General features: G+C 56.6%; 1 protein-coding gene across 1 annotated transcript; it reads right to left on the bottom strand.

The window, feature by feature from the left end:
- Nucleotides 1–16,745: 16,745 nt before the first annotated feature.
- MSRB1 (methionine sulfoxide reductase B1) lies at nt 16,746–19,981 on the bottom strand. Its single transcript, XM_027656739.1, has 4 exons — nt 19,880–19,981; nt 19,275–19,417; nt 19,048–19,162; nt 16,746–18,105 (listed from the first exon to the last, which is right to left on the bottom strand). Exons 1-4 carry the CDS (start codon nt 19,932–19,934, stop codon nt 18,074–18,076), a joined length of 345 nt encoding a protein of 114 aa, XP_027512540.1. The 5' UTR covers nt 19,935–19,981; the 3' UTR covers nt 16,746–18,073.
- Between the last annotated feature and the right edge of the window lie 101 nt (nt 19,982–20,082).

Raw genomic sequence — 20,082 nt, forward strand, 5'->3', positions numbered from 1 at the left:
GACACGGTGACAGGGTGACACGGTGACAGGGCTGCCTGGCCGCAGGGCTTTGTGCCCTCTCGTGGCCGGCCCGTCCCGCGCTGGAGCTTCTCAGCGGGAGGAAAGAACGGGAGATCCCTTCCAGCTCCCAGGGCGAAGGTTCCCCGGGGAAAACCGAGGAGGAAAGATTACATGCAGCAAGGGAATCTGTTCTCGAGAGCAGTTTGATAAATACAAACGGGTCCAGAATCCGTGGTGTGGCACTTGCCAGCTCTTGTTGGGTTTACGTAAGGATTGGAAATAGGAACTGTTCCACGCCGGGCGGGAGCGTCGGGAACGGCTCCAGCTCCCTGTTTGGGTTGGGGGGGGAATGTTGTTGTTGGAAAACGCCAATTTGTGAAAATGGAAACGTTTGGCAAGAATCTATCCATTCTGACACACTTGTGTCCAAGCAGAGCCAGGGAGACTCTGGAAAGGCGGGAAGGGGGAGCAGAGCATTGCCACCCTTCTCATCCTCAGTGCAGGGCACAGAGCTGATGCCACGGGGCCTCTTGGCACTGCCAGCTCCCCCCCGGGGCGGTCGAAGGAGCAGCATCTCTTCCATTCTTACCCTCAAAATTGAGGGAAAAGGCTTAAAACAGGAGCTGGGGGCTTGCTCCAGGCACCACAGTCAGGGCAGGAGGCACGGAGCGCTCCGGGGGCCTGTGCTGTGCCCAGGGCTGCCCCAGTCCCATGCTGGATGAGCTGGATGAGCTGCAGGAGGGTCCTTGGATTCAGCTCAGACCCCATTGGACAGGGACCAGCTCCCTGCCTTGCCTGCAGCTCAGGCAATTGAGGACAACCAGCTCAGGTGCAATTTTTTAGCAAAATCGGGACGTTTTGGTTGAAATAAAGGAGTTCTGCAACAAGCAGCTCTGCTGCTCCCCCTGCTCGGTGCCCTCAGCTGGCAGTGGCCACCCAGGGGTGGCTGTGCAGGGCATGGACCATGGGAGCAGCACAGTGTGGAGCTGTCACAGCCAGCCATGCCTTGGGAATGGCTCTGGGAGGATTCATCCTCACCCCTGGGACGAGCAGGGACAGGCACTGCCATGCCCTGTGTCCTGACATCCCAGCTTGGGATAATCCATGGAGGGTCTGGAGCATGGTCAAAGGTCCAAGCTGGCTGGGAGCTCCCACAGCAGTGATTCCTGGGCTACCAGGCTTGCAGGGGGTACCAGAGGTGTCCCAGCCCGTGGGATGCTCAGGGTTGGTGTCACTCTGTCCATGCAGACCCAGCACCAGACCTGCAGTTTGCCTCAGCTGGGAGCGTCCAGTGGTGCTTTCAAAAGGCCATGAGAGCTGATGCCAGCAGTAGTTGTGCACATAAATGTGGGTTGAATTGGGTTTTTTTGGGGTGGGTTTCCTTCAGCCAGGTGTATTCCCTCTTCTCTGTGCAAGCTCAGCCCTAAAGGAAAGAGACACTGGGACAGGGCAAGCTCTGAAGACAGACATCCCCAAATCCCCCTGTGTCCCATCCCAGGCTCACCTGGAGTCAGCTGTTCCCACTGTGGGCTGAAATCCTGGTCCCAAAGCAGGAGAGGGTCATCAGGAGCAGCCCAGTGACGAGACCTGAGGGCCAAACACAGCAATATCAGCACAGCACCAAGTGAGCTCAATGCCCCCCTTGCCCACCCTGTCCCCCACCCCAAATCCAGCAGGATGGGACCCCTGCATCCCAACCAGCCCTCTCAGCACCACGACCCTCCTCCAGAGCCCCCCCTCTGCCTCAGGCAGGCGGGAGCCGCAGCGCGGGCGCTCTGGGATTTCCCAAAGTTTGTTGTTACAATGAGAGAAAGGAAAGGGCTCAAGGGATCAGCAGGGATGAAAAATGCTTTGGGAACACAGGAGATCATTTAGCAGGTCACCTCCACGGCGGGGTTTGCCAGGCTGATAAAGGCAAGCAAACTTATTAAGGCGCTCACAGCTTGATTCGAAACGGCTGCTCCAAACAGCCAATTACTCCGGGCCCTTCCAATCCAATTAGGAAGGCTGTTTCCCTGATTATGGTGGTGTGTTGTACAAATACAGCTCAACTCCTCGGGTTCAAAGAGCAGCCCATAAAAAGGAGCTCGGAGAGAGGCAAAGCAGCACCAGCAGCCAGGGAGGCAAACCCCATCCCTCGGGATGCAGGTGACCCTGTCCCCAGGGAAGTGGGATGCCCAAGTCTGACTGGAAGAGCAGCCCTGTCACCATCCCTAAAGCAGCTCAGCCCCTCCAGACAAGGAGGCAAGGTCACTCTCCACTGTGGTCCCCACCACGAGCTGTCCCTTGAGTCATCCAGAAGGGATGTCACCAGGATCTTTGGCAGTGCCACCCCCCAGAGCTGAGAAAAGGCCACCCCTTGTCACCCAGCTCAGCTGGCCTTTCCCCAGAGAGCTGTCAAGCTTTGAGGTTTGCCCATGAGGTATTGGAAAAAAACCATTATCATCAATGTCACATTGCAGAGGGATTTATCCTGATCCTGCAGGGGGGAGTGGCAGGTTTTAAGGAGGGAGAAGCCCAGGTGGGACCTCTGGCAGAGCTCACCAGGGCCAGCAAAGCCAGGGCAGATCATAGAATATCTTATGATATGAGCAAGGAGGAGGAATGGATCCTGTCTCCTGATTAGGATCAGGAGTGCTTGGTGCAGCACACGGAGCTGATCCTGATCCTGTCTGCTCCGGGTTTCCCGTCACCTGGGGCAAAGGAGATACCAAAACTCATCACCAAGGATGGAAAACCAACCTACAAACCCTCTCTCCAAGGAGCTGAGCTGGGCTGGGGGGGGCCAGAGGGGCCAGGGCTGAGCCACATCTCCGGCAGCACCAGAGCCATCCCAACCCTCACCACAACCACTCCAACGGGTTTGCTCCAGAATCCTGGCACGGGGCCACCGCTGGGGCGGAGCCCAGCCCCTGTTATTAAAATGTGTGACAGCAGCTCAAGATGGAAAGTGAAGTTGTACATTCTCCATCTGAAACTCCGGGAGGAATTTCAAGCAGGGGAATGCAATTTCCAGCCTGGAGCAGAGCCAGCAGCACCAGGGCGAGATTTTTCTTAATATGGCTTTGCAAAACTCGAGCGCAGAAAATCACCCGTAGCTACAGCGATGCCGGGGAGCAGGAGACGGCCCCGGGCCGGGAGGAGGAGAGGGCTTCCTGCAGCAAAAACACCCACCAGCTCCAACAAGCCGCTGTCCCTGTCACCGCCAGGACCTTTGGTCACCTCAGCTCCCCGCTCCAGCCCCGTCTCCGCTGGGATTTGGGGGCTGAGCCACGTGGAGGCAGCGTGGCCCAGGACAAACCGCTCTCCCAGGAAGGGAGCAGCATCCCAGGAGGGAGGGTTCTGGCAGGGTGTGACCTTGCTCCCTCCGCCAGCCTGGGAGGGACGTGGGTTCACCAGCTCCTTGTTGTTCTCCTGGTGGCACTTTGGGACAGTGACCTCCTGGAGCACGGGGACCCCCAGCCACCCTCTGCCTCCACAGCAGCCCAGGGAGCACAGCCACAGCTGGCTCTCAGCCAGCTGGAATCACAAAAGGAGCCTCCCCCCCCATTTCTGCTTTTGATTTAAATAATCCCAATAAGGGGATAAAGCAGCCAAAACCCTGATTTTTTTGTTGTCTTTTTTTTAAAAAAAAAAAGCTTAAATTTAAAAAATAATACATGTGAAATGTGAGATTTTCATTAGGGCAGGCAGAGCCACGGGGCATCAGAGAGAGCCCATCGCTGAGCAAACCCCATCCCCAGGACTCCAACACCCTCTGTGCAGCTTCCCAGCTGCCCTGACCCCAATTCCCTCCTCATTTCGCATGCTCACACAAACTGGGGGCAGCTGTTCCCTTCCTGGTGCCCTCCTGGGTGAAGGTACAGGAGTGACACCAGTTTCACATCATCCTGGGAGTGATAAAGTGACAGGGATGGGAGAAGGCACAAAAGTGCTTTTTTTGTGTTTAATTTGCTGTTACCCAGTGACTGGTCACACAGGTCTGTGGAAGAAGAGGAATTTCTTTATCCTGGTTGGATGTATGGAGCAGCAAGGGCATTTGCAGCAGAGAAAGTCCCCTTTGGAAGGAGCCAGGGAATACCAAGCACTGGGATGGTGAAACAACACTGTGCAGTGGATGATGGATGCAGCCAAAGCTGACAGTGTGGAGCCCATCCAGCTCAGCCCACAGATGGACTGGGATTTTCAGTGAGGTTCTTGGCTTCCTGGTGGATGTTTCAGGGGATCTTCAGTCCAAAAACCTGAGGATGGAGGTGCATTCAGCGCTGGGGAGCTGGCAAAGCCCTTGAGGGTCTGTTGGAGCCATCTCTGCCCCTCCCAGGAAGGGAGGGAGGGAGCAAGATCTCCAGCCCCACCTTCAGCCCTTCTCTATCAGCCTCTCCAGCACTCCTCACATCCTTTCTTCCCGTTATCCCTGTGTCTCTGCTCATCCATCTGCTCCACAGGCCGCTGCCTGTCCAGCCAGGGGGATCCTGGCAGCTGTTTACCTGCTCTTTACAAGCTCAGTAACTCCCTGGAACCATAATGGTGTGTTCATTGCTGATCTCATTTGGAGTTAATTACATGGCAAATAGACATCTCTCTAATGAGCTTGGAAGCTTCCCAGTAAGGGCTGGGAGCAGCCCATCAATAGCCTGGGAGTGCAGGAATTCATCCTGCTGGCGTTTCAACACCCACTGCTCGCAGGTCTAAATCAATAGTGTCATCCCACTTGGAGTGGGGGAAGGTGAGGCATCAGTTCAGCTCTGGGGGAGGAGGAGAACATGAGGGAACCTCTGCTGGCCACAGCAGGTGAGATTCAAGGCCAGGTTGGACAGAGCTTGGAGCAACCTGGGCTAGTGGAAGGCATCCCTGCCCATGGCAGGGGGGGAAACTGGGTGAGCTTTAAGGTCCCTTCCAAACCAAACCATTCTGGGATTCAATGATTCTCTGATTTCCATTTTAAAATGCACCTACAGCACATTAGCAACAGGGTCACTGCAAGGTTTAATCCTATTTTTTTAGCCTAAAACCAGGCCTGACTCCATTATGTCACGCCCCTGTTGCATTGTCCCCTGCTACTGGGCTGGGGGCTGCACCAAAGGCACTGGGACAGCACTGGTGTGGGACTGGGGAGCCTGCAAGATGCAGCAGCACCCCATGAAGTGAGGGTGGCAAAGGAGGGAGGGCAGCCCGAGGGTGGGACCATGGTACCAGACCCACTGGAGAAAGGCTGGAGCTGAGTTCCCCATTCCCTGGGCAGGCAGGGCCAGCTATATGCCATAAAACAGGCTCAGCTCTTCACCTTGAAGGGCACAGCTGGAGAATTACATCCTAAACTCTCCCCAGATCAGCTGGGAAGCACGCAGAGCTGTTCCCAATCCAGCTGGGACACATCCTCCTTCCCTGAGTCACAGCCACGAGCTCTGCGTGGCCGTGCCCAATCTCTGTGGGAAATGGCTTCTTCCAAGCAAACCCTTTACAACTTTCCTGTCTTTTTTTCTTTTTTTTTCTTTCCAGGGGAACAAAAAACCCAAACTCAACCCATGTGGGGAGAGATGGGGGGGTGTTTTCCTTGTTTTCCTCTAAAAAAACCTGTCGCCAGGTGCAGATGGCCACGTTTACGAGTCTGTGGAGCTCTGGCATGCCCACTGCTAATTCCATGCACAGGTGGGGGGTAGCTTTCATTTGGCTCTGGTTCAGCCAAATATCCAGTGGCCAAAGGGAGAGGAAGGTGTGGGATCGAGGATTGGAACATCTGGAGCGGAGCCAAGCAATTAATGAAATGTGAATTGGAAGAAAACGTCTCAAATGCATTGAGGGTAAAAAGGGGGGTTCAAAGGGCTCTCTGGGGCCAGCCAGGAGGGAGGCAGCTCCCAATGTCCTTCTGTCAGGTGTTGGATAGGTTTGGAAACAGGAAAATAATGTGGTGCCAAAGAGGGAGGCAAAACCAACCACAGGATCAAACCCTGGCCAGCTGCACCCCCAGCAAAACCTCCACTTGGCAATGCAGCCTCCAAAGACTGATGTGCTAAATCCTGAATGTCACAAGTTTTTCAGTAGCAGCAGCAGGATTAGGCTCCAACTTTGGGTCAGAATCCCGACTTTTCACCTGACCAGACAGGGAGGGTCCCACTCCCTGGGCCAGCCTGGAGCTCTCATCCCTGGATATGTCCAAGGCCAGGTTGGACAGGGCTTGGAGCAAACTGGGACAGTGGAAGGTGTCCCTGCCCATGACAGGGGGTGGAATGAGATGGGCTCTAAGTTCCCTTCCAACCCAAACCATTCCAGGATTCCATGACACCCATTTCCCCAAGGAGTGGATGCATCATGGATACTCAGCTGCTAAAACCAAAGCCTGGTGGTGGGCAGCAGGTCATGCTGGAGCAACAACCTCACTTCCCAGGGGGAAAGACACCCCTTTTCCAGGAAGCCCTTGGGTGTCCCCCGGGATCAAGGAGCAGTGAGCGGAACGGGAGCACCGCTGCCTCCGGAGCAAGGGCAGGGCTGGGTCCAGCTGCTGAGCCTCACCCAGCAGGCCAGGGCTGATCCCGCTCATCTCTCATCGTGTGTGATGCACATGCTGAAGCAATCAGCAGGGAAAGGCTGGAAGGGCTCCAAAGTGGGAGAGGGTGTGGGGTACACGCGGCTCCCCACGGCCCCGGGGCTGCCGTACCTCGTGTACCAACAAACCGCAGGTGCCGGGGGCTGTGAGCACTTGCCCAGCACCTCAGAGCTTTGGGATCTGCCTCCCGGTGCCCAGACCCCTCCCAGCTCACATCCACGGGGAAAGCTCCGGGGGGGGGAAAAGCCCCATTTAGAGGCAAAAGCCTCCTGGTGCCGAGGATCCCCTTTCCCGGGGATGTTGGCATCTGGTTCCCATAGCAGAGGCCCCACATGTGCTGTGTGACCCCCGGGCCCCAGCCCCTCCCCAGAAGGCAGGTCAGTGCTTGCTGGGGCTGCGGGAAGGAGCCAGGGATTGTCTGGAGCGGGGCTGATGACAGGAGCTTTCAGGCTCATCACCAGGGCTCTGCCACAGCCGGGGCAGACGGAGACGGGAGCGGAGCCGCCCGTAACCTGAGGCTCCTCAGCCCGGGAGAGCCACCCCAGGGACCTCAGACCAGCACGGCCTCCTGGTGCATCCCACGCCTCTGATCATCCAAGCACTCGGGTGCTGGTGCTCCAAGACTCTCCTGTCACTTCCCAGTGGAGTCAGCTGGAGCAGAAGCCCCCAACGCCAGCCCTGGTTCATCCACGTGGGACCCTCTGCCTGTTCCTCCAGCTCCTACCAAACACATCCCAACAGCAGCAGCCCCTGCTCCTGTGAGATCTTCATGGATACACCCTCAGAGCCCCTTGGAGAAGGGAAGAGCCCAACAGCCCTCACTGGAGGGAGCACAGGACCGTGGAGGAGGGTACAGGGCTGTGGGGATGGATATATGTCCCCACCGTGGGTCTCACCCATCACCAGACCCAGCTTGGGAGCACAGACAAAAACAAGAGGCCCCATGAATCCAAAATGCTGGGAACAGGTTTTAGGATTGTACCTTGGGGATGGAGCCCAGATAGACCCCTCTCTGTGCCACAGTTCCCTCCTGCAGCAGGGTTGGAGTCCCCAGAGGGGACTAGAGCAGCCCAGCACAGGGGACAGTGAGTTTTCCAGGCACCTCCTCATGCTGGGGGTGTCATATAGCCACAGCCAGGCTTCTGCATCCCAGGTGCCAGGATGAGGCTGGAGAGCTTTGGAGACAGGAGGCCAAAGGCTGTCAGAGCCTTAGATGCAGGGACCAGCTGCCCATCACCCCCTGAACAGGGACAACTGGGACGAGCCTGCTGGCTCTGCCCCAGTGTGCCTCCCAGGGCATCCCTCTCCCTCCTGTCACCCCCACCTTTACCTCTCACAACTGCTGGAGCTCCTTGGAGCATCCTCTGGCTCCCCAGAACACCCAGGGCTGCCAGAACCACCCCCCAGCCCCTCTCCCACCACCCCCCACAGCAGGACCAGCCCACAGGACTCACCACCCCGGGGCTCATGTGAACACCCCGTGGTCATTTTTAACCTCAGATCTTCGGCGTCATTAATAACACACATGTGGGTCGGGGCTCCCCTGTGGGATCACATCTGGGGGATATTCATCACGGCCACCACGGGCTGCAGCCCCCACCCACCCCCCCCCCAGCACGGGATGGGTCACATCTGAGTGCTGAGCCGCTTGATGTGGAGTCATTAGCATCACAGACTTCCAGCCCAATTACTTGACAGATGAAATCAAGATCCGTTGGCCTTATTGTTTGCATCTGGAGTGCTGCATCCGCACACACTCTGCCTCCTCCTCCTCCCTGGCCACGACAGTGCCAGTGTTGGCTTCATCTGGATGTCGTTTACCTCAGCTTGGCACACGGGAACATAACAAATACCCCCGGGTAAAATCAGCGCTGTCCAACAGCAATTATCCACAGCACCTTCAGAGAGGAGAAGATGCACCATTTCCCATCCCTGCCCACTGATTTCCCTCCCACCAGCAGCTCCACAGGAGAAGGTTTTGCTCTCCTGGCGATCCCGGAGCGAAGCCCAGGTGGATCCCACCCCAACCTGTTTGCAGCTCCAGTTTTGCAGCCAAGCTGCTGCTATTTTACCGACCGATTTCACACAAAGGAACAATTATGCTTCATTTCTACCCATTAACACGTCGAGTTTGCTTTGGGAGGGTGGGGGGAAAAAAAAGGGAATTGCATCAGAAATATTTGAGGTGCTGAAGTCAGCACACAGGTGTTGGGGCCGGCGCGGTGCCGGCAGCATTCCAGCGCCAGCCCAAGCAGAAAGCTCCTAATCCCCGTGATTACAGCACATAAACACGGGTGTGGGGATGGACTCACACCCTGGGCAGCCCCTGGGTTCATCTCAGCCCCAGAGCCTCACTGGGAGCTGTTGGCTGAGGAGGGGAGGTTAATTCCCCCCACGTGCCTCCTGCTCCACTCGAGGAGCTGATGCACCGCCGGGGATTGGGAACAAGGGGCTCTCCCGAGGAGCCCCGAGTCCCCCGGGGCCGTCAGGGTCAGCCATGGGCAGAGTGGGAATGGCCCTGGGTGCTGCAGGAGCATCATACCCAGGGCAGAGGTTCTACCAGCTTGCCTGGCACACAGGGTGACACCCATCCCTCCCCCGGGCAGCACAGAGCCAGGGCAGGGATGAGGCAGTGCCCTGGAGGCAGGCACCGAGCAGCAAAAGGAATTTGGGTTTCTTTTTTCCCCTCTAACCCATCTGTCCTTAATTTCTTTGGGGGTTTCACTCCAAATTCTTTAGATTCTACAGCAAATGCTTTGCAGTCCTCCCCTCGGCGGCTGCCCAGCTCAGGGCTGCTGCAACCAGAGCAGAGGGAAGGGAAAATCCCAACCCTGCAAATCCACCAACAATAACCCATGCCCGGGGGCTATTTGTTGATCCATGGGATTGTTATTATCTGTTTGGGGTTGGTTGGTCATTTGTTGGTCCATCGCCCTCCCTGCTCTGGGGGCTGTGCCAGCCTGTCCCTCCGTGCAGCAGCAGGGGACAATAGATTTGGTGGCAGGGGACACCATTCCCTGTTCCAGCCCACATCTGTCCATGCTGTGCCCCGCCTTTGCCAGCGGCTGGATCAAGTCCTGCCAGTGGTGCCCAGGAGCTGCAGACCGTTGTGCCAGGAGTCTGATGTCCGCCTCGCCAGAGCTCTGCCGGGAGGTGTTTCCATTTCCTCTTATCATTTGTAGCAACAAATCACTTGTTTTGCCCTAATTTTGCAATTACACGTTGGTAGCTCTGGGCTACGAGCGAATGCAAATGTCTGGGGCTGGGGAGCCCCCGCGGTGTGATGTGCCCTGCAGTCGCTGCTAATTAGTCGCTAATTTTACAGACTCCTTTATGGTTTGCAGTCATTTAATCCTCCTCATGGGCTGGAGCCCCGCAGGCAGAGCTCTCCAGGGAAGCACCAGCGCGGCTCAGCAGCGGGTCCCTGGGGAGAGGGGACGACAGCAGAGCAGGACCCCGGCGCCAGCCAAGCAGGTCCCCAGGATGCTTGGAGCAGCCCGGGAAGCATCAGGAGTCACTCTCAGCCTGGCTGAGGCTGAGCTCAGGGTGGTCACAGCTCCCTTTGGGTGCTCCCACCTCCCCGGGATGTCAGGATCCAAAATACCCCCCATCATGCAAAGCTGAAACTCAGATCCTGCACTGGGTACAACCAGCCCTGCTCCAGCAGTGACTGGCACAAGCCCACACAGAGGCTCCTTTTGGGCCCAGTTTTGAAGATTTAAGCAGTTCCTCAATTAACACAGGAGCACAATTCCTCCCTGGAGCCCACATCCAAGCCACAGGTTTGATAAGCATCAGGACACTTTGATAAGCATCAGGACAGGGGTGCTGGCCCCAAATGGAGAAATTAAACAAACAGCTCACATATTTGGGTGACTCACACACATGAGCAGCTACAACTGAAGGGATGATCCGCCCTTCAGGTGTATTGACAAATTACAGCCTCTCCATTCCCCCTTTAACGCCCATCGAGGTGGAGGCATTGGCCTGGTGTTTGCCCCTCACAGGGAGCCCAGCTCCCAGTGAATCCCTCCCAAACAAGGAACACTCCAGGGTTATCCCTGCTCATTTCCTCCCGCTCCCATCCCACAGCACCACAGGGTGATGGGACAGCCTGGACCAGCTCCATGGGGGCTACTGCTCTGTACCTCACTTCATGGAGGGACTGGGGGATGAGGAGGGTCACATTCCCTAGGGACTGAGCGATCCAGGGGGTTCAAAAGCTCTTTGAGTGCTGAATCCACAATCCCTCTGTGCCCTTCCCACCGGAGCAGCACAGGCAGCTGGTCCCACTGGTCCCCTCACATCCTGCTGTGTGTGGGCTGGGCAGGAAAGGTGGGCATTCTCCAGTCTTGCATCTTAGGAGCCGTCCCTTAAACGAGCTGTTTTAATTAAGTGCAATCTAAGTTATGTGGGAATGTCAGGAGAGATGATGGAAAACATTTCACCGGCTTCCGACTCGGCCCCACACCCCTGGGCAAACTTGAACCCACAGACCCCGCTCCCTTCAGGCCAGAATTCCCAGGAAAAGAGCACATCACCCTATTTTAGTCCCATTATCCAGGGTTAGCATGTCCAGACAGGTGACAGGGAGCTGTGTGGATCCATGTCCCCCCACCTGGACAGATGGATGGACGGATGGACGTGGGATGTGGCTGGGAGAGGCAGCACCTCCTGCCCATGTTACCTCCCTGTCAGAGCCTTGGTGCTTCACCCACCAGAGCCAGCAGCTTAAATGAATCTGAGATTAACTAGTTTGAACCCTTACTTTGGATCTGATGCCTGTGAGATTGGTCTGAAAGCTCAGAGAAGTTGATTTCCAGCAGAGCTGTGGTGCTGTTGGCAGGAACAGCCCCGGCCATAAAATCCCAGCCCCTACTCAAGACGTCAGAGGGGAACAAAGATAGACTGTGATGCAGGAAAGATGCTCGAATTTAAAATAATCTGGGAGGAATGAGCACAGCCCTGCAGACACATGGCCCCAGCATCGCTCCCGAGCTGAGCTTTTCCTCTTTAAATAGACTCCACCACTTTCCAGTCTTCATTTTCCATCTAAGAACGGTGCAGTTCAAAATCCTTGGATCCCCCCGGGTGCTCCAGGAAGCCCCTCAGCTCACTCCAAACACACCAGCTCCTCAGAGATGCCCTCTGAGCACCCAGTCCTGGAGGGAATGTGGGCTCTGCAGAAATCCTTGGCAGCCTTCCCACAGCTTCCCTACTCCTGAAATTAAAGGATCGAGCCACAACAACCCCTCCATCTGAATTCAAATGAGCTGTATTTACTGTTCATGCTAATTGAATCAGGTTAACTCCAGGCTGGATGATAAGCAGAGCAGTTCCTTACAGTTCCTGGCTTTATTATATTTAATGTTTAGGCAAACACTCACCAGAGTGTTCTCGGCTTCAAAGCACTGGAATTTGGTCCTGGGCTGTTTTCATCCTGCCCTGACAAGGCTGGATGGGAATTTGGTGGGTTCTTTGGGATTTGTGGTGTGGAAGTGCTGGTGAGCCCAGTGCAAATGCTGTGTTTCCTCCTCTGGAGCTGGGAAGCAGAAACCCACAGGCAGTGCTGGGTGGTGATGGCAGAGGGTGGTACCAGGGGTAGGAGCAGCTTCTCTCCTCAGTTCATATCCCACATCTCTGTAGGGCAGGATCCAGCCTCATCTCCTGCAGGATCCAGTCCCTGCAGTGCCATCCTCTCTATCCCTGTTCCAGTGGGAGCACAGCCAGGGAGAGAGGGAACAGCACCCACCCAAAAGCTGGGGCAGCAAAGGGGGCCAGGCTGGGGCAGAGCACCACGAAGTGTCAGGACAGAGGTTTCAGTGGGGAAGGAGAACATTCCACCCATCAAGATGAAGTTAATTCAAAAACCCAGGCAGGAGGCTTCAATAAGCCCAGAGGACCCTGCCAAGAGTCACACTCCCTATATCCAAGTGCACAAAAGCTGGACATGTAAGACATGAAGAAAGCACTGTCAGGGCAGGCCAGTGCCAGCCAGCAAATCTATTACAGTGGGAACATGAAATATTAATCACTGGTGCATAAAACAATAGGAAAAACCTGCCTTTTGGGGCAGCCATCCATCCTCACTCAGCAGGGAACATCAAGAGACACTAATTCCATACAGGTTCTGCTTAAATATTTGCCTCTGCCTTAATGCTCACGCAAGAAGCATTTGCTTTGAAGTTGAAAATAGACTGTAAATGTCTTTTGTGTGAGATGAAACATGATAAGACATGAAACCAGGAGGCTAAACTGTAGTTAATCACGGTGGTTTTACAAGCAACAAATCATTATTGCAGACAGTAAAGTGTATTGTTCTAAAGCACACGGCAGGAGGATCGTGGGGAGAGAGTTCCGGCTGGGCATCGCCCTCCACCACGGGGGGTTTGGGGCCATGGCACGTTGGGGTGCCCACAGGAGCAGCCACTGGGCCAGGTGGATGCTGGGAGGGATGGAATAATGCTGGTCCAGGGTTGGGATGATGCTGGCACAGGGCTGGACCAGTGCTGGGAAGGCTGGATTGGTGTAGGTGCAGGGCTGGGCTGGTGCTGGCACAGGGGTGGACCAGTGCTGGGAAGGCTGGATTGATGCTAGTATGGGACTGGACTGATGCTCACAGGGCTGGACCAGTGTTGGCAGGGCTGGGATGATCCTAACAGGGCTGGGATGATGCTGGCAGGGCTGGGATGGTTCTGGCAGGGCTGGGATGGTACTGGCAGGGCTGGGATGATCCTGACAGGGCTGGGATGGTACTGGCAGGGCTGGGATGGTGCTGGCAGGGCTGGGATGGTGCTGGCATGAGGCTGGACCAATGTTCACAGGGCCAGGCTGATGCTGGCAGTGCTGGTCTGATGTTGTCACTGGACTGGAACGATGGTGGCACAGCCTGGAGCATCCTTCCCTGGTGGCCCCTTTCCCCAGGATGATGTGTTTCAGGATGGTTCACCCAGCTCCCCAGTGGAGCATGGGGAGGGCAGGAGTGCTGTGGCATCCCCACAGGACCTTTATAATCATCGAGTCCAACCATCCACCAGCACCACTAAAGCACGTCCTCAAGCGCCACATCCACATATTCTTTGAACACTTACAGGGACTCCACCACTGCCTGGGTAGCCTGCTCTAATGCTTTACAACCCTTTCCACGAACAAATATTCCTACAATCCAATGTAAACCTCCTCTGCCAGGTGCTGGTGCAGCACAGGGACACGCCTGCACCAGGCTGGGACAGGTATTTCCCACCTCAAAAATGAAGCTCCTGATTAGAAGCGATGCTCACTTGGGAGCGTGAGATAAGATCCCAAAGCGAGCGTCTAAGTGTGACTGATTAACAACTAAACCCTCACTAATTGCCTTAAAAAGTCGGAGCTCAACAGCCGGGGAAGGAAAGAAAAAAAAAAAGATTAAAATTTTCCTCAGGCTAAATATTTTTCTGGCGTGCTCAGACTCGTTCTGGATGTTTCCAGTCATTATCTCCCTAATTAACACACACCACAAACCAAAACCAAATTTCCCCACCTCGTGGCTTGGGGAGGTTCAGTGGGATTAACCAAACCTTGGGAATGGGATCAGCGAGTGCCCAGCGAGTGGCATCTCAGGGTGGGAGCTGGGATAGGGAGAGATGAAGTTATTGTTGGTGAATGAAGTATAATAAGCGTTTAATTTTCTCCAGCTTTTGCTGGAAATGCCCTGGGACAGGTGAGGTCACCAGGATGGAGAGAGAGAGGTGATGGAGAGTCCCCTCTCCTCCTGCCAGCCCCCACACTGACGGGAAATCATGGGGGGTGGGATTTTCTTTCTAATTGCCATCACTTTATTTTCTGTAATTAACACAAAACTTGCATTTTCACAGCCCCCAAAGGAACCCAAATAACCCTTTTTAAGCAAACTCCTGCTCCAGAGCCCGTGACTGGGATGGGACCCAGCAGAGCTTGGGATGAAAACACCCATTTACCAGGACTGACTGTTCCAGAGCACCCCAAATCAGGCTGTGCTCCCTGTCCCAAGGGATATCCCAATGCATAAAACGCTTTGGGGTCTTGGGCTTTTGGGGTTTGGGCTTTGGGGTCACCTGGAGTGTTCACAGCCAGGTGCCTCCTCCCGCCCTTGGTGTGTCACTGGGCACAGCTGGAGCGGGAAAAACCGTGGATCAAAGGGTAAAATGAAATAAAATTACACAAATATCAAAGAAGGAGCCACCCCTGGGAGGCCAGGAAACAGGAGTGAGAATTCCAGGTGAAAGCAGGAGCAGGAGCAGCCGGGCACTGGCTCCAAGGAATAGCAGTAATTAGAGCTTCCGAGCGCCTCCGGGCCATTTGCTTTTCCCTTGCATAACATAATTTCTGTGGGGCTTGTCCTCTTTATGAGGAGCATTAATCTAACTGCTGGCGGGCTCTGGCTGCCGTGCCAGGGGCTGGAGCCATCCCGAGGAGGGTCAGGGGCAGGTCCCCTGCGTGGCTTGTGGATAAAAAAATGGCAAAACCCAAAAGGGAAGGTCAGCTGGAGGCTACGGGGGAGGAAATTAATGATTTTCCAAACAACCAGGGAAGTTTGTGTCGGCCTGGAAACATAATTCAATTTGTGTGTTGGAGCTGAGCTGCTCCCAGCTAAGCAAAATCCTCTCGTTAAAGGCAGAATTGTCATTAGTGCAATAATTGAATGAGGATGGAGATGGCAGAGGGAATGCCTGGGCCATGGAGGGAGGGATGAGCAGGTTTGCCAGTGCCCTGGGCACCCACAGTGGTCTGGGAGGGTGAAGGACCCTGTGGGTGCACGGGGTGGCTGGGGGTGCTCAGGGAGCTGGGATGGGATCTGTCCTGCAGGATTGCACCCTGAATCCTCAGCACCAGGTGCTGCCTGGAACTGTCCACTCTCAGGTCTTTAATATCCCTGCCAAAACGGGATGGGGTGGAATATTCCCTGCTGGATCATCTCCTTCGTCCTCAGCACCAGGAGCTGCCTGGAGCCCTCCAGCCTCAGGTCTTTAATATCGCTGCTAAAATCCCACCTCCAGCCAGATTTCCAGGAAAATGTCCCATCTCTACTGAAACCGTCCTGAGGGGTTTTGGCTCCGGATAATTTTCCTTCTCGTTGCTGCACGGGTGGATGCACAGGATCCCTCACCAGCGTCCTCCTTCCCTCCCTGCGGCGCCTGGAGCAGGGTTAGGAAAGGCGCTGGCACCCTCCTGTGCCTGCATCCATGAACTGCAAGGCAGTGTGGAATCCCGGCTGGATCCCCCGCGGCACGAGCTGCTGCACAGAGCAGGAGTGGGAGGAACCTCTGCTGCCTCATCACTGCAGCACCTCACTGGAAACCACCCCAAAAATCCCTTCCTTCCACACACCTCTGTGCTCCAGGGCTCACCTGCAGGTCGCCAGTCCAAGGCAATCCTGGAATGGTTTGGGTTGGAAGGGAACTTAAAGCCCATCCAGTCCCACCCCCTGCCATGGGCAGGGACACCTTCCACTAGCCCAGGTTGCTCCAAGCCCCGTCCAACCTGGCCTTGGACACTCCCAGGGATCCAGGGGCAGCCACAGCTTCTCTGGGCAACCTGTGCCAGGGCCTCCCCACCCTCACAGGGAAGAGTTTCTCCCCAGTATCCTAAAGATCCAAGAATCAATTGGTCAAAAAGCAGCCTGAACCCTCAGATTGGAGCCTGGTGAGCAATCAGAGATCAACCCGAGGTGAGGGCAGTGGAGGGGGATGTGGAGCTGGCTCTCGTGTTCCAGGGCAGACTTCACCCCCTTGGAGGAGGGAACTGCAGTCTGGCAAAGCCCAGCTCAAGAATCCAGGCTCCAGGAACCTGGTTTCCAGCTCTAATGGGGCGAAGAGCCCTTTGCAAGGCAGAGAGGGATCTCCCAGACAGCTTTGGGTGGGGAAATTCTGGTGAGATGCTGCTAAAGCTCAGCTCCCCCTGCCCATATGATCCTGCCAGCCCAGGAGGAGCCAAGAACACTGTGAAACGAGCTAAAACCAGCTTCATTTGGGCAAAACTGCTAAGAGGAGTGAAAAGGAAACATTCCCCAGTAAAGCTTTGACCCTGGGAATGCCCAGAGACCTCCAATGCATCAGCATCCCCCTTTCCCCAATACCTGGGGTAACAAGAACAAATTCAGGGTAAAGCCACCACACCCCACACCCCCTCAGCCTCCCCATCCCTGCAACCCCCGAGCAGAAGCACCAGGATGCCACTCCCAGGGTGTTGAACACTCCAACACAGTGAATCAGTGCTTTATTTTCAGCATGGAAGGAGGTACGAGACCAGCAGTGAGCTCCAGGTATTGAACTGGTGTGTCAAACTTTTACTGGTGCCCTCAGAACCGCGGGATTGAGGCAAAACACATGGGGAGGAACCCCCCCAGCGTGTCCCTGAGTGCGGCTGCACTGGAATGGCACCAGCAGCGCAGCTCCAAACCTCCCCCAGGTCAGAGCTTTTCCCATCTTCAAAAATCCTTGTGCATTGATTCCAGAGGAGGATTTGGTTTCTGGGACAGGGAGGGAAGGCCACGAATCAGGTGCTGAGTTAAGGAGAGCTCAGTGTGACAGCCCTTGGGAGCACTGAGGCAGCACAGACGTGGTTCCTGAAGCCTGAGCTGTGCCAAGAGAGCCCAACCCCGGCCTCCCTCCCACCAGGGCACAGCCAGGAGGAACCTGAGTGCCACTGGAGTTTATTGCACAGTGATAAATCTGGTGTAAGGCCAAGGCAGAACTGAGGACACGGATCTAGAGCCGTCTCTACTGTGTGCAAGGTGGGCAGAGGGGGAAAACACCTGGATGCTGCCCAGTGGGATCACAAAACATCGCTGCCCCAGTACCCTGGGAGGGTTTATATAGGGCAATTCATACCATGATCCCAGCCCAGAATAGCACCAGGGATTAACCCAGACTCTGACTCCGGCTAATCCAGCGTGACTCCCTGGCAGGGCCAGCACAGTGACTCTGGATTGCATCAGTGCCTGGCTCTGCTCTGCAGAGTGTCCTGGCTCGGCTGGAGTCAGCAGCAAACCCTTCCCAGAGCTCAAGCAGAGGCAGGAGCACAGGCACAGCCGCTCCTTGGATGGGCAAAACCCAAAGGGCTCTGCTCCTGGCAGAGGGGAGGGTGCTGGGGAGCACAGACAGGGCTGGAGGGGGGAAAATGAAGAGCTGTGGGGTTTGCATCACCCCAATTCCTGTGAAACACCCTCAGGTCATATAACCCTCCACCCAGCAGCACAGAGCTTCAGCAACCCCATTTTCCCCTCACCTCCCCCAGGGGCCTCCTGGGATCCCAAGACAGAACAGCCCCGAGGGGGAACTGGACCAGGGAAACCAGAAGGGAACAGTGACAGGGAAACCAGGAGGGAACAGTGACAGGGAAACCAGGGGGAAACCATGACAGGGAAATGAGGGGTGAACTGTGACAACCAGTGGGGAACTGAGTCAGGGAAACCAGGAGCTTCCTTAGGGTTCCTCTTGCCACAGTGCCCCTTGCTGGGATGGTGTGAAGGCAGGATCAGCCCAGGACAGAGTGCCAGGGGGAGCAGCTCGCTTACTTCTCCTTCAGGTCGTTGTCAGCTTTACCTAAAAGAGGGGGAGGAACAACCAGGGCTCCTGTTTCTGCCTCCAGAACCACCAGCCCTTTTTATAGGGGTGTTTTGCTGCACAGCATCTCACAACCATCCCAGTCCAACAAGCAGCAGAGCAGCTCGTGCCCAGGGTGCTGCTCAAAATTTGGCCTCCTGAGGCCTTTTTCTGCCTTGGAGGAAGCAAACAGCACAATCAGCAATGGGAAGAAGGCCTGCCCTTCCCACAGCCCTGCTCCCTACCCACAGGGTTGCAGTAGTCACAACTCCCACCCAACTTCCTTCTGGTACCTAAAGGGCCTACAAGAGGCTGCACAGGGACTTTCCACAAGGGCATGGAGTGACAGGACATGAGGGAATGGGTTCAAAGTGACAGAGGGGAAACTGAGACTGAATATTACAGAGAAATTCTTCCCTGTGAGGGTGGGGAGGCCCTGGCACAGGTTGCCCAGAGAAGCTGTGGCTGCCCCATCCCTGGAAGTGTCCAAGGCCAGGCTGGATGGGGCTTGGAGCAACCTGGGATAGTGAAAGGTGTCCCTGCCCGTGGCAGGGGGTTGGAATGAGATGAACTTTCAGCTCCCTTGCAATCCTCACCATTCCAGGATTCTATAACTTCCCTAAGAAGTGACAGCAAACCTCCCCAGCCCCACCACAGGAGCTCCCTGCCCTCACTTTGCTCCCCCAGCAGAAACCCCCCAGCATTGAACTGCCCCTCGGACCCACAGAGACCCATGGTCACATCCAGGAGCTCCAGTCACACCCAGCTCCTCCAGCTGAGCAGCCTGAGATTGATTCAGGGCTCCTAAGCAGCTCCTTGGCTTATCAGCACAGCCAGAGCCGCCCTGCCGAAAGCAGTGCAGTGCACACCCTGCCCGGGCTATCAGCAGCTCCCCAAAAATCACTGCACGGGCTGGAGCAGCTGCCAAGCCACCGCTGGTACCTTTCGGGACGAACTTCAGCGAGCTGCTGAATATTCAGAAGCGGGACTGGCCCCGCTTGGGCCCATCATTGAGGAACTCGTGGCCCAGCCCGTTGCCACACTTGCCACAAGTGACCTGGAAGAGCAAGGAGAGGGTTGGCAGCAGTCGGGCTCTCTCAGCCCGGGCTCACGGGAGACGAGCCCGTGGGTGTTTTGTCGCTGCATCCCGAGGGTTTGGGGACGGGCACCTTGAGAGCCCCCGGGCGCTCCTCCCGCTTGGCCACGCTGTCCCCGCGCAGGGTCTCGGTGAAGGCCGGCCAGGGCGAGGAGTGCTCGTACTTGGCCCGGCTGGAGAACAGCTCATGGCCGCACTTGGCACACACGTAGATGCCTGGGGAGGGGGCAGGAGAGTGGTCAGAACGGGGGACAGGGGGGGTGACACGTGAGCGCGGTGACACGGGACACCCGCGTGGGACTTTGCCCGCGTGGGTCGGTGCCAGCTGCTGCTGCCGCCGGACCCCCAGAGACCCCCCAGGGCAAGGCAGGGGCGTCCGCTTTCCCCATGGGGGTCCCCGCAGGACAGGATCCCCCCAGGGAACCTCTGCAGGGATCGACCCCACTCCCAGCCCCTATCGGGACCCCCCCCCACACCGGAGGGATCCCCCAGCAATGACCCCAGAGCGGGGACCCCCAGCGCGGTCCGCACGAGCGGAGGATGCTCCGCTAAAGGACACCCCCATCCCCAACCCCCCTCCCAAAAACCCTCACCCCGAGGGGCTCCGCCTCCCCGAGCGACACCCCCCGCCCTCCCCGCGGGGGGATCCCCCCGACCCCATCCCCGGGGGCCGCTCACCCGGCTGGAAGTGGTCCTTGAACACCTCTCCCCCCAGGAAGGAGCAGAAGGACATGGCTGCGCCCGCTCCCCCGGCCCGTTCCGCCCGCCCGGCCGCGCCCCTTCCGCCGGGCCCCGCCCCGGGCCCGCCCCGACCCCGCGGGGGGCGCTGGGGCCGCCGGCACCGGGGGGGTCCTGGGACCGGGGGGTCTCCTCTCGCACCC

Source organism: Corapipo altera, unplaced genomic scaffold (genome assembly GCF_003945725.1).
Source record: "Corapipo altera isolate COAL_440 unplaced genomic scaffold, ASM394572v1 104, whole genome shotgun sequence".
In the NCBI taxonomy this organism is placed as follows: Eukaryota; Metazoa; Chordata; class Aves; order Passeriformes; family Pipridae; genus Corapipo; species Corapipo altera.